At 37.6% G+C, this 13,266-nt stretch overlaps 1 protein-coding gene across 1 annotated transcript in view; it reads right to left on the bottom strand.

Moving 5' to 3' along the window:
- Window positions 1–10,413, bottom strand: part of kcnh2b (potassium voltage-gated channel, subfamily H (eag-related), member 2b) — a gene marked incomplete at its 5' end in the record, with an annotated part of 187,655 nt that extends 177,242 nt beyond the window's left edge. The window contains one exon of the mRNA XM_079406765.1: window positions 10,338–10,413. Within this exon, the coding sequence (XP_079262891.1) occupies window positions 10,338–10,413 (76 nt within the window). The remainder of the gene's footprint in view (window positions 1–10,337) is intronic.
- Window positions 10,414–13,266: the final 2,853 nt, after the last annotated feature.

Below are 13,266 nucleotides of genomic sequence, written 5' to 3'. Positions count from 1 at the left end.
ATTTATATTAACTTGCAATGTACTCACATATTTATTACATATTATTTAAGAGTAAGATTAACTTATAATTTAAACATATTTTTTAAATATGTATTTATTCATAAGTTAATATGTATATTATGTAAAATAATTAATATAAAAAATATATGTGCAAATATGTTTTTTAACATCTGTTAAAAACAGATGAATCTATAAACATTTGCACATTTCCTCCCAAACACAGTGGATAGCAACGACTTCTGCTCTCATACTGGGAGCTGAAAGCACCAACAAATTAGCCCAAAAATAAATAAACAACCACACAAAAGGGCAACGGATTAGTAAAGCTGTGAATGCTCCAGCTTTGTGGAAATATGCTGACCTTTCTGTGGTGATTTAGATGCTAAATTCTGATTAGATAAGCCACGTTCAAAGCTGCCAAGATAAATATTGAAACAACTACTGATTAGCCATACAAATACATTTAGTGTGCTACAAAGTATTGCACAGGAAAATAAAAAAGACAACCAACAAGAAAGTAAGTGAATCACAAAAATCTGAGAATGAACTTCCCTGGACAGCGGACTGACGGGAGACTTCAGCCAACAGAGAGAAGAAGCAACAGGAAGTGATTGACTCTCCCGCCGATACTGACAGTGAGAAATACATCAAACTCCAGCCTCCTCCAGTGCCTCTCTTCCCCTCAGTAGGAGTCGTGTCAACTGCATTTATCCTTTAAGTGCTTTTACATGATGGATGTTAGCACCTTCAGAAGGGCGTCAGATAAAGGCCAGAAGCAAACGCTGGAGTCTTGAGTAAATGACAGACGCTTCACGGGTCAGAAGGGAGATTTTTAAAGGTGAGAGTTTCTGTGTGGAATACAGAGGTGATGTTTGCTCACAGAGATGCTTCCTTAACTGCGGCGGATAAAAGCTCTTCCTTTTCGCTGTTGACGCGTTTAACATTTGCACAACTTTTAGATGCTCTTTTTTGTTTTTCTAATGAGAGTTAACGCATGTCTCTGGGTAACTGAAGTTGCTGAAAACTCGCACACACTTCTACATCTGTAAATGTTTTCAGGTGAATAAAGATGTTTTAAAAACTACTATTATACAAGCAGACCGCCCAACAAAGAGATTTTAACAATATGCTAGATAATCTGGCATGTGGATTTCCAGGTTTATAGAAATGTCATCTCAGTTTAAACACTGTTAAAATCTAAAAACGTGTAGAAAAATGGAACAATTTGCACAGAATGTGTTTATCTGATAATGAAGTTGACAAAAAAGTCATGCAAACTTAAAAAAAATTAATAATTTAATTTACTTAAAAAGTAAATGCAAACTGCTTCTATAGTGTATTTTTTTCTACAAATATATTTTTAAACCCAAAAATCCTAAAATATAGGCTACTTAAAAAGTTTTTTTTTTTAAGTTTAATTCAATTTAAAAAGAAGCGCATGCAAAAATAATAATAATAATAATAATAAATTACATTTTGACAAAAAAGTCATGCACAAAAAGTCATGCAAGTCATGTTTTCATTTTTAAATGAAAAATAAATTGTATCTACTTAAAATTGAGTTTGATTTAAAAAGAAAGCATGTAAACTGTTACTTTAGAAACAAAAATTTTATTTACTTAAAATTAAAAATAAATTTGACTAAAAAAACTAAACAATGTTTTGTTTTTTAATTAAAAAACAAAACATTGTTAATCATCTTAATTAAAAGACCTAAATTATGTGTGCATGTAAATGAACACACCATGAGATATTGATCACTAGCACCTGTCATGCTACAACAAACTACTGTTATTTTATTATTATGTTTTGAATTTTTAATTGTGCATAGGACATGGAATATGACAACTAAAAGGACAAAAGAGAAAAAATTATTTGTTATTTTTTACTGTGACTGCCAGTGGTGGAGGTAACGAATTACAACTACTCACGTTACTGTAATTAAGTAGTTTTTTTGGGTACTTGTACTTTTTTGAGTATATTTTTAAAGTTGTACTTTTACTTGTACTTAAGTACAAATTAAGCAAAATAATCTACTTCGTTACATTTAAATCATAGTTTGTTACTGAAAAAGCCCACAATTTGAATTGATATTCAAACTTTTGACGGCACTTCAGTAACCAATAAAGATATCCGATCGTAAACAGACCAATAAGCCGGGAAAAGCCGGGAAAAGCCGGGAAACCGGGAAAAGCCGCCGCTGCAGCAGGTGAAGAGCCGATCGGACAGTGAGGGAGCTCAGCGTAACTATGGAGTCAAAGTTTGGAGAAACAAACTACATGATAGTGATCATAAATATCTATATTTTGATACCGATACTGAAATATCTGACACGGTTCCATTACTCATTTTCCACAGTACTGTATAGCCTGCCCTACAAGCTGCGTCTCTCTCTCTCCTCTCCAACAGTGAGTTTGACACGCATCCGCCTTCTGTCAGTTACAGAGTCTGAATGTCTGCACGGGATTGCAGGTATTCCGCATAGTTTTAATCATTTATATGAAAATGTGGCGAGCGCTTTATTGTAACATGAGAACACAGTCATGTAATCACAGAAAACTGGATGCGAGCTCTCAAATAGGCCTAACTTATACAAATGAACTGCCTGTCCTTTCACTCCGATATTGCTTGTGCGCACTCAGAATGTGTGCAATCGCGATCTCTCCGTGCTTTTATAGTAGAAATTATTTCTCTCTGCTCCTAGATTAAACTTTCAAAAGTTATCATTCAGAATAGATCCACGCCTGACCGATGAAAATGCTACTGGAAATTTTTTTGACTGTAAGTGAAATGCACCAGAAAGTCTTTCAATATGAAAGATGGAACTTTAATTTCTTTACAGTGTAAGTTTATGCTAGAAATGTTTTGGAATGGGATATTTGTACATATAAATATCCTGGTCTGTCTAACTGCATCACTACAGACATTACAGGTCAAAGCCATCTGATGTTCCATTTATCTAAATAAACAACATATATGGCTCTTAAATCACTGCCTATGAATATTCAGTGTTGTCATATTTCGAATACCTCAACTGAATTGAGGAAATTTGTTTTAGAATTTTATTACTGACTGTGTATGTGTTTTTTTGTAAATTCAGTTCAGTTTGAAATCAAATTTGAAATCAAGCTTCTTTGCTGCAAGCTTTTACAACAAAGTTACCCTATTTTAAAGACACAAATTCACAGAATGAGCAAATGTTTAAGATTTAGATTTTTGTAATGTAATTAATCAATGTTTATATGTAGGCTATGTAAATAAAAGCCTACATTAAAATCTGTTCATCATATAAAGTTAACGTGTCTTTTTAGAAGACTTGGACATGTGGTAGTTTTGTCAATGGTATTGAAAATGATTGAAGTCGTCATGAAATCAAAAATGCACATGTTAGTGCACATGGCTAGTCTTGTGGGGAATAATTAAACTGTGCAAGTCAATACACCGAGAAAAAAAAAGTCTGCCGCCGTAATATTTAATCAAAAACTGAAAATTCGGGAATGGCGTTCTCGCTCTGATGACATCAGTTTGAAGGCTTGGGGAGAATCCTCTTGTTAAGTCTGATGTAAGGAATGCAGTTTCCAGGTCCATGTCTCTACTCATTTCACTTGAGAATACTATCTCAACAGCCATTTATGAACACTATTTAATTAATATTACATATTTAAGCTAAGCATTTAAAATTTGCTGTGCACACTACAGTCTCCGTGCTCACAGTGTCTCAGACACTAATATTTCAACTGAATCACTGTCTGGTCATCTGGGATTTCAGTATGAAGATAAAGTTTAGGGTTATAAATTTACAGTATTACATGACATTGTGGGTGTATATTAGCACAGTTTGTTGTTTTCTTGGGGCATCTGGAAGAGCGTTAGGACCCAGAAGCGAAGATATGAATTAATATTTTAGGTAATTCATTAAATATTGCCGGTAACTTGTAACTAGTACTCTTGAGTAGTTTTAGAGAAGAGTACTTTGTACTTTTACTTAAGTACCATTTTGACACCAGTTCTTTTACTTGTAATTGAGTATTATTTCAGCAATGTAACAGTACTTGTACTTGAGTACAAATTTTCAGTACTCTTTCCACCACTGGTGACTGCTAATCTGAAGCTCATTTGTCAGTCTAAACTGTGGCGGAGGCTAGGTTTTAATTGTTTGAATATCTAATCTTGTGATCTGCACGCTGTGGAAACACTACTGATGGAACAATTGCCATTATCGGGCCAATCCAGCAGGTGTATGGGTTCCTCCTCAGACCAACAGAAGAAGAAATAACTTCAATGAGTGTCCTGAAGACAGAGCGAACTTCTGAAAAAACCACAGAGGAATCAAAGCAGTTCTGCAAAACCAGCCTTAATCTTGAGATTAGAATGCAGTATACTCATCGTTTCATTGTCCGACATTAGCAGGCTGAACAAGCGCCAGTTTTAGCAGCAGACGGTATATATCAGCGAAACAGCCACAGGCGCTCTGAAGATAGACAGAGTGGGCTGGATAAGAAGAACTTTAACATAAGTGTGTGCGTGTTTGTGTCAAGCCTACATACAGAACGAACAAACACTGCGACCAAAATAAGATGCATCGCAGTGGAAGGAGAGGCAGATTGACTGAGGGAAACCGAGAAAGAATGAATGAATCAGAGAAAACACCCTTGATGCATTATAATTAACATCTCTTGAGTTCTCAGCTGTCTCTTTATAGGAGGTTTAAACCGATCTCCACCACCTTTGAGTCAACCGCTAATAAAAACCAAAGCACAATCAGTCAAGGCTTTAAAGGAACAGATCACTCAAAAAGATTGTCGAGCTGAACTCTGATGTCAGCATGACTGACAGAATCAAATAGTTATAAAAGCTTTTAAGTTTAAAGGTTAGTTTCACAAATATGAACTGGTGTTTTAAAGAGCCTAAAACACTGATCTGAGGACCTCTACAGAACGATGCCAATAACTATATAGTTAACTCAAGAACCCAAGATAAAGAGAGGCAGGCAGATAGACAGATGTTAATATTTAATTAAATATATATTAATATTAGATTATGATGAACTGTACACTAGATGGGTAAATGCATGAATAGATAAATATTCATATTTACATTAATACATTATATATGTGTGTATTCCTTTACTCATTCTGCATATCATTCAAACTCTTGACAGACGGTAATTATTTTCTTGCATGCAGGGCATCAGAGTTACTAACAAACACAGAGAAAGAAAGGCACATTTGAATGGATGAAAGTGAGCTCATCTTGGTCTTTTATCTGTGAGGAAAGAACAAGCCGTGTCTCCTGAGAAAAGAGAACAATGCATTTAGCGATGAGCAGCACCTGGAAGACGACGGCAGAGGAAACAGCAAATCCTCTTTGTGTGGCTTTAACAAGGAGGAAAGCGAATCTAGTTAATTGCACGTGTGTGTGCTTGAGGGTTTTACATAGGTGTTAGTGCGCTCTTTCTCCTGCCAGCTTGTCTTGCAGATGCAAACTTGAGCCTGTTAGAGACTGTTAGATGCAAGATCACACCAATACAACAGCCATATGTGCATGCATATGCATATACATATGCAAAACTGCATGGATGCAAGCTGAGCTAAAGAGCAGATACAATCACCAAGATCTTAAGATCGCAAACAAACTCCTCATCTTGAGTTGTTTGGGACACGTCCTGCTCTGTAATTGAAACCTTACACCATGTTTCTTTATCGCTCTGACATGTAAATAATGTAACGCTGTCCTGCACACTAATATCAGTGCAAATACATCAACTCCAGTACAGCAAATCTCTACAAACTAATGCTTGGTGTAGGAGTTTGCGCATTAGAGAATAGGAGCGACAGAGGCAGAAAGAGAGAAGACAAGAATGGACACCTGTACCACGGTGAAATTTAATCACACCAACTCTGACAGCGTGCCGATAAGACTGTGATCTCACCTGCTCTCCATTACAGCAAGAGAGAGAGAGACAGCATAGCAACCACTCTGCATCCCAGAATACTGGCAGAAGTAGACCATGACAACTCAGCAGCGTTGTGACAGCGAAGCAAGCGATGGAAAAACACAACTTTATATAGAAAACTATAAATACCCCACCTTAACGCTGAGCAAAGTTCAGTGCGGTGGGGAAATGTGCATCTCAGACTCTCCTCTGGTGCTTCTGTCCTCTAAAGACTTCATGATACGGTATTAAAATTACAATGAGACAAGAGACTGAACAGAAGAAAGAAGTATAGAAAGCTGTTCATGAAAAGTTGGGAAAATAGAATGGGTCTCGATAGATAGATAGATAGATAGATAGATAGATAGATAGATAGATAGATAGATAGATAGATAGATAGATGTGGAGTGATGAAGTCATTCTCGTAGGAGTTCTCTCTCTTTCTCTCGGGACTCGGTCTCTCAGGCAGTGTCTTCAGCAGTTGCCACAGTGATGCTCGTGTTGCTGTTGTTCTCTGTTGGTCTCACGGCTCTGTGAATGCGTGTTTGGTTCTGACCTCACGCTTCAGAGACACTGGGCCACAAATATCACCTTAAAACTGGCATATCAGCCGCGAATGCACTTGTGGGCCACTTTTATATTTGGGTTATTGTTTTGTTGCAGCTATTGTTCTCATCTGACATTTCATCTCATCTACCGAACACTCTCTCTTTGAGAGAAAACACTCTCAAACGCTGAGTTTTTAATATTCGGCTGAGATATCAAAATCGTGTTTGCTCACAACGGGAAGCACACTGTGTTCTTTTTGAACCGATCTAGTGTGAGACTTCAAGGCTAGAAAAACAGATCCAAGCCATCTGGAGAGAAACGCTTAAGGAGAAACACTAGCGGCTTCTGGTCAGTGCAATGACCACGTGTAATGAAATGCACTTTTGAAGGACTCTTACTCTTCAATACCGTCAAAGCACTTCTCAAAAGCTTGCGATGGGTTTTGATGGAAGGTAATAAGTTATTTAAAGCACCGGAGGAAGAGACGCGGCATCTCAAAGAGGAAGGGTAGTGGTAAGGTTAAAAACATATTGATTTATGTCACTTCTGACCAAATGATGCAAACCAGACTTGATTTAAAGCAATTCAGAACCGATTCAAAGGCTTTGGGTCTTCATAATGAACTAATAACTCATTGAATATTAAACAGCAATGAAGATAATTTATCATTTTTGATCCCTACCATAAATATATCAAAACTTAATTTATGATTAGTAATATGCATGGCTAAGAAGATCATTTGGAGAACTTTTAAGGCGATTTTCTCAATATTTAGATTTAGATCAGATTCCAGATTTTCAAATAGTTGTATCTCGACTAGGGCTGGACCAGAATATTCGATTATTCGTTTGGTGGGTTGGCATTCGATTTTCAATTTTTTTTTTTTTTTTTTTTTTTTAATACCTGGCATCCCCCGCGAAACGGTTCTCATTCGCGCTTGAATATGAATCACCTATGAATGAACGTCATGATTCCGTTCATCTGGAAGAGAAGACAAAAATGCCAAAGACCTTAGCAGTGTGGGAGTACTTTAAATTGAGTGAGGACAAGACAAAGGCAGTGTGCCAAATATGCGATTTGAAACTGGCCTACCACAACAGCACATCAAGTTTGAAAAAACACCTGAGTTATGTCAGTAGTATGCCTATTGTCACACCCTAGGACTGTCTGTGTGTGTTTTCTGTCTTTGTGCTCCCCACGACTTGGTTCTCCCTAGTGTTGCCTTATGCCCATATTTGGATTTCCTGTTCCCGTTAAGTCCCCATTTAGTTAATTCAGTTCCACCTGTGTTTGATTAATTACCTCATTTAGTTTGTTACTTAAACCATGTGTTTTCCATTGTCCAGCGTCTGGTATTAACGTCTCTGTTGTGTTCCTGTGTGTCTCTGCCTGTCTTGAGCTACCCTTTTTTGAGAAGATTAAAGACCGGTTCTTTGAGTTTTACCCTCGTCGTCTTGTTCCGCGTTTGCAATCGTGACACCCATAGTATATTGTTGGTGTAAAAAAACAAGCTGCTTTTATCCGCCATGTTAATCAGTAATTTTACACATGATAAAAACGTGCACTTAATTTGCTTGGAAAATACTTGTGAATGCGGCAGTGATAATGTAATTTTATTTAAACTCTTCGTTAATTAAAATATGTGATGCTGTTATTGAAAGTATGCTACCGTGTTCTTGTTTTATTACAATTCGTTGAACTTTGTAAATTTTTTTTTATTCATTTTACTTTTATATAGCCCACCCTTTACGGTGTCAGTAATTACTGGGCTGCTAATTTCTGATTTGGGAGTGATTTTGTTTGTTAGAAAAATGTTAGGCTACCTTATTAAAAGTATTGCTCCTAACAGACCTGTGTGTTTTGTATCACTAGTGCAGTGTCCGTTCTCGGAGCATATAAATCCTGCCCGCATCAGGCGCGCCAGATTATTAAAAGTTTATTCATTCTGAACATCTCGAATGTCAATATTGCACCAAAATGCAACACTGCACTCCCTTGGGTCCGCAGCAACACACCCACCACACGTGAAGTCGATTGGATGAACGTTTCTTGACATAATAAAAATGCAGACAGACAGACACACAGAGATTCCTGCCTTTATTCCCTCCGAAGCTTCGAATATTCAGTGTTGATTACTACCAAAGCTTCGAAGCTCAAAAAATAGTATTAGGACCAGCCCTAATCTCAACCAAATATTGTCCTATCCTAACAAACCCTACATCAATGAAAAGCTTATTTATTCAGCTTTCAGATGATGTATAAAAAAAGAGGTCCAGGGTCACATACGAGTCGATTCCTGCTGACACTTGGCCATTCGTCTGGATATTGTAGGGTGATATAATTTATTTTTAATAAAGCATCAATCACCTATGTGCAAACACCTATGAAGTATTCATAATTCAGAATTATGGATTGACATTTTCACTCCACTATTATTGACAAGGACGTCTAACTGAAGACAGTACTCATTATCTAAGCAGTCGAAATGTTTGAGATAATCAATGGAAGACGGTCTGGAGAAACCTTTGGTACTCCATAGGGAAAACGTCCTATTATTCCTCCCTGGAGCTGAAACATCAACGCACGAGGCAGTCTTACAAAATTGCCCATTTTTTGCAGTGTTACTCACTGATGTCACCTTCACTATTTCCCAGCACAAAAACATCACAAGCTGCTTCAGGAAACGAAAAAATTCCGGTCTGAGACAGATGGAAATGAAGACTGACCGGCTCTTTGAAAGCCGGTTCGATTTTGGAGGACGTTTGAGTAAGAAGATTTGCATCTGAGACTCCTTGCATGAATCTCCATACCAGTTATACCAGCGAATGCATCATGAAAAGTGAGGCTAATTAAAGTTTTAGAACTCAAAATCACATGTAAGGGTAAAAACACAAGCTAATTCAATTCAACTCATCAGTTTAGATGCATTTAGCTCATCAGACCTAAAATAACTTCGCATGAGACTCACAAATGAATAGGATAGTCACCAATGGCTGAAAAACTGAAGTATCTGGAAGTTATTCAAGTAGCAAGGAAAATAAAATGAAAAATATATGTAAAGGACTACACTACAGTATATTCTGATCAGCACCAAACATGTCTAAATAAAGGATGATGTCTCTGGTCCTGACTCTATATGATCAATAACATACATATATTTAATAATATATGTGACCCTGGAGCACAAAACCAGTAGCATGGGCATATTTGTAGTAATAGCCAAAAATACATGGGTCAAAATTATTTTAAAAAATTATTTTATGCCAAAAATCATTAGGATATCAAATAAAGATCATGTTCCATGAAGATATTTTGTAAATTTCCTACCGTAAATATATCAAAACTTCATTTTTGATTAGTAATATGCATTGCTAAGAACTTAATTTGAACAACTTTAAAGGAGATTTTTTCGCACCCTCAGATTTTCAAATAGTTGTATCTCAGCCAATCCTAACAAACCATACATCAATGGAGAGATTATTTATTCACCTTTCAGGTGATCTCAATTACCAGTGTTATCATTTGACACTGAAGCTATGATACACCTGTTATCCAGCCTCATGAAAAAACTTACTGTGGTGATACCATGTTACATCGACATCAGTGTTATTTTACCATGGTATTATCCAAGCTATACCACACTGTAAAGTGCAGTAACGTGTAGTTGACATATTAATGTGTGATTTTCTACCTGATCTGAACACTGGAGGAATATAATACACTATCAAAATATTTCTGACAGGAATAAACCGTTACCTGAAAAAAGCGCGGTACAGCCTTGGCGGCACAAATCCACAAAACAACATAGTAGGCTATTCTATGAGTATAATACTGTAAATAAACACAAACTTACTTTGACTTTCGAATTTCCTGATGATCGTGTCGAGGAAAGTGTTTTGCGGCGCGACGTGCCCCCGTCGAACCGGCATCCTCCCGCGCGCAGTCCAGCGGAGTGTCTCGAGCTCAAACTGACCTTCCCGCCACTCTCTTCGCGCCCTGGGCACGCGAGGCTCCGCACAGCGACAACTTCATCAGCAACGCTCGCTTATCCAAACAGAAGTTTCCGGTTTCCAAAGACTAGTGGGGGATTGTTTACGTCGCGTAATTCCTCAAAAACGACCCCAGGTCCGGTAAAGTGACGCCAGACTAATTTAGCTCGTGATATGTGGGACTGGAACGCGTTCGCGAGGTAACGTACCCTAATTTGACCATAGTTGAGTCCTCGGGTATCCCTTTGTCCAATTAAAGCGCTCTTCTCAGTTTTCATTCAGCGAGAAAAAGCGCTTCGAAGAAAAGATGCGATTAATTTGACGCGAGGTCGCGCGCTCCTCCCGTTTCGACGCTGACCAACAACAACGAGCGGCTATTTAACTACAAATATCGCTAAACTTCAATAATCACTTAATATGATTATAGTGCAGAACTTATAAAATAATAGCGGTATTTAAAAAGCGCAAAACTACAGATAAATAACGATTGTAGGAATTATAAATAGGTATATAGTTCATTTCAATCCGTGCCATTCGGCTCCTTTCGCAGGTGTCGGACCCTTGATGTCGTAATGCCCTGGGCTTTTGTGGAAATGGCCAGAAATCACGAGTCGCAGATGAAAGGTAAAGTGGGATACTTCAGGCTTGTCCAGACGAGCATCAAGAGCGACTCCATGCGCGATCTCCTGACAGTTCGGCTTTTTGCGCTTTGTGTTCCACCTTCGGCGGAGACGCGCTGTCACGCTGTACATGATGCGTCACGAGCGATGCACGCGTGGGGTTTCCCTGCGCCGTCACGCGCGTGCAGACAAAAGGCGCTCCTCGTGGACATAATGGCAGCACTGTGCGTTTGCGCGGAGCTTTTTAGTGCAATAACATCGATTTCGCAACTTCTTTTCCAATATGCGCGAGAAGCCAAAACAGTGCAGTTCTACATTCTAAGCGAAATCTCTCTTCATATATCATTTGTTTGGGTGCGCAAGATGGGCTTCAAAAGGGGGCGCGGCGCTTTTTACCCATATTTAGGCAGACTGTCTGTGAAGCATCCCAGCAGTGAGCTCTTCCAGCCTCCTCCCCATCCATCCCTGTCATTCACTATCAGCAAATGATCATATGGCGAATGCACATGACACACTTTCACCAGGTGGAAATGCAATAATTAGGATGCATTTGTGCTTTATGCACTTCCAACCTTGTCTGATTTATGGCAGAAAATAAACCCACTAATACTGAAAAGGTTAGTTTAATGGCTGCATCAAAATATTAAGTAAAATCAAAGAGAAAACCTGCAGTTCATTGCACTTTATCAATCATTTTGAATTGCATTAATGATGAAGAAAATAGTTTCGATTCAAAATCATAAAATGAAACACATTTTTAGGTGGTTAGAATTAAAAATTGTACTTGGAAATGTAAAATGGCTACAGAATATATTGAGCACATTTAGAAATAAATTATACCCCAAAATATTTGATGTAAGAAGCTATATAAAGTTTTAAATATCCAACCAGTGTGTTTAAGAGGAAATAAATATATCCACTTAAGTAAAAACAGCTGTTCATAACACCTTTTTATGATACAAAACAATTCTACAAACATTTATTAAAGAAATAATTTGTCATGAAATGTGAAAGATTTTCTTTGGCAATAATAATAATTAATTTCTTTATAATCAACAGAGCTAGTATAATAAAGAGCATTTCATTAAAATACAAACATTAAAGCCTGAAAAAAGTCATAAATCATAACATAATTTAAAGGCTGTACAGAATGTAGATCTCGTAGAGCTTTAGGAAATATTAAATAGAAAAGATTCAGTCATATAATGACAAGCTACATGAAGAATACTGGACGAACACGAGGACGCAGCATCTGTCCATTCATCAGTGGCCATTCAGCGTCTCGACAGGTCTCCGCCTGGGGAAAGTGGAAAAGTAGATGAACATCGGTGAATTTGGCAGCTCTTGGGAGTATTTTAACCTGGCATCTTGATTCATACCTTTCTGAAAGTTCACTGTACGCCCTGAGCATAAGCTACACATGAAAATTTAATTGAATATGCATTCAGTGGCCCGAATCACAGTCAGCACCCATGGTAAACACTGCAAAAACTCATTATTTTTGTCTTATTTGTTACTTGAGATGTACAATAATAGAAATTACTCAGATTTGGAGAATTGTGTGACTGCATCAGTGTCTCCGCAATGGATGCTCTGCAGTGAATGGGTGCCGTCAGAATGAGAGTCCAAACAGCTGATAAAAACATCACAATAATCCACACCACTCCAGTCCATCAGTTAACATCTGGAGAAGACAAAAGCTGAAACAAATCCATTATTAAGATGTTTTTAACTAAAATACGAGTCTGTAATCTATAATTACGCTTCCTTCAGAGAAAATGTCTGAACCAGGAGAGAAATCTGCACAGATCAAGCCTCATTTACAAGCCAAAACAGTTCTGAACAAAAATGTGTGTGGTTTTTGATGTGAGACAACAGGGGATTCTTCTTTCTTTTTGTTTTACCGGAGGAAGTGTTTTGGATCATGGACTCATATTTTAGCCAGGAGCAACAGTTTTATGTTGAAATAATCTTAATGATGGACTTGTTTCTTATAAAGATGCAGCTTTTGTCTTCTCCAGATGTTAACTGATGGGACTGGAGTGGTGTGGATTATTGTGATGCTGTTTGGACTCTCATTCTGACGGCACCCATTCACTGCAGAGCATTCATTATGCAATGCTATATTTCTCCAAATCTGATGAAGAAACAAACTCATCCTAATCTTGAGTGG

The sequence above is a fragment of the Barbus barbus genome (assembly GCF_936440315.1).
Source record: "Barbus barbus genome assembly, chromosome: 44".
Taxonomy (NCBI): domain Eukaryota; kingdom Metazoa; phylum Chordata; class Actinopteri; order Cypriniformes; family Cyprinidae; genus Barbus; species Barbus barbus.
This window is presented reverse-complemented; position numbering and strand designations above follow the sequence as displayed.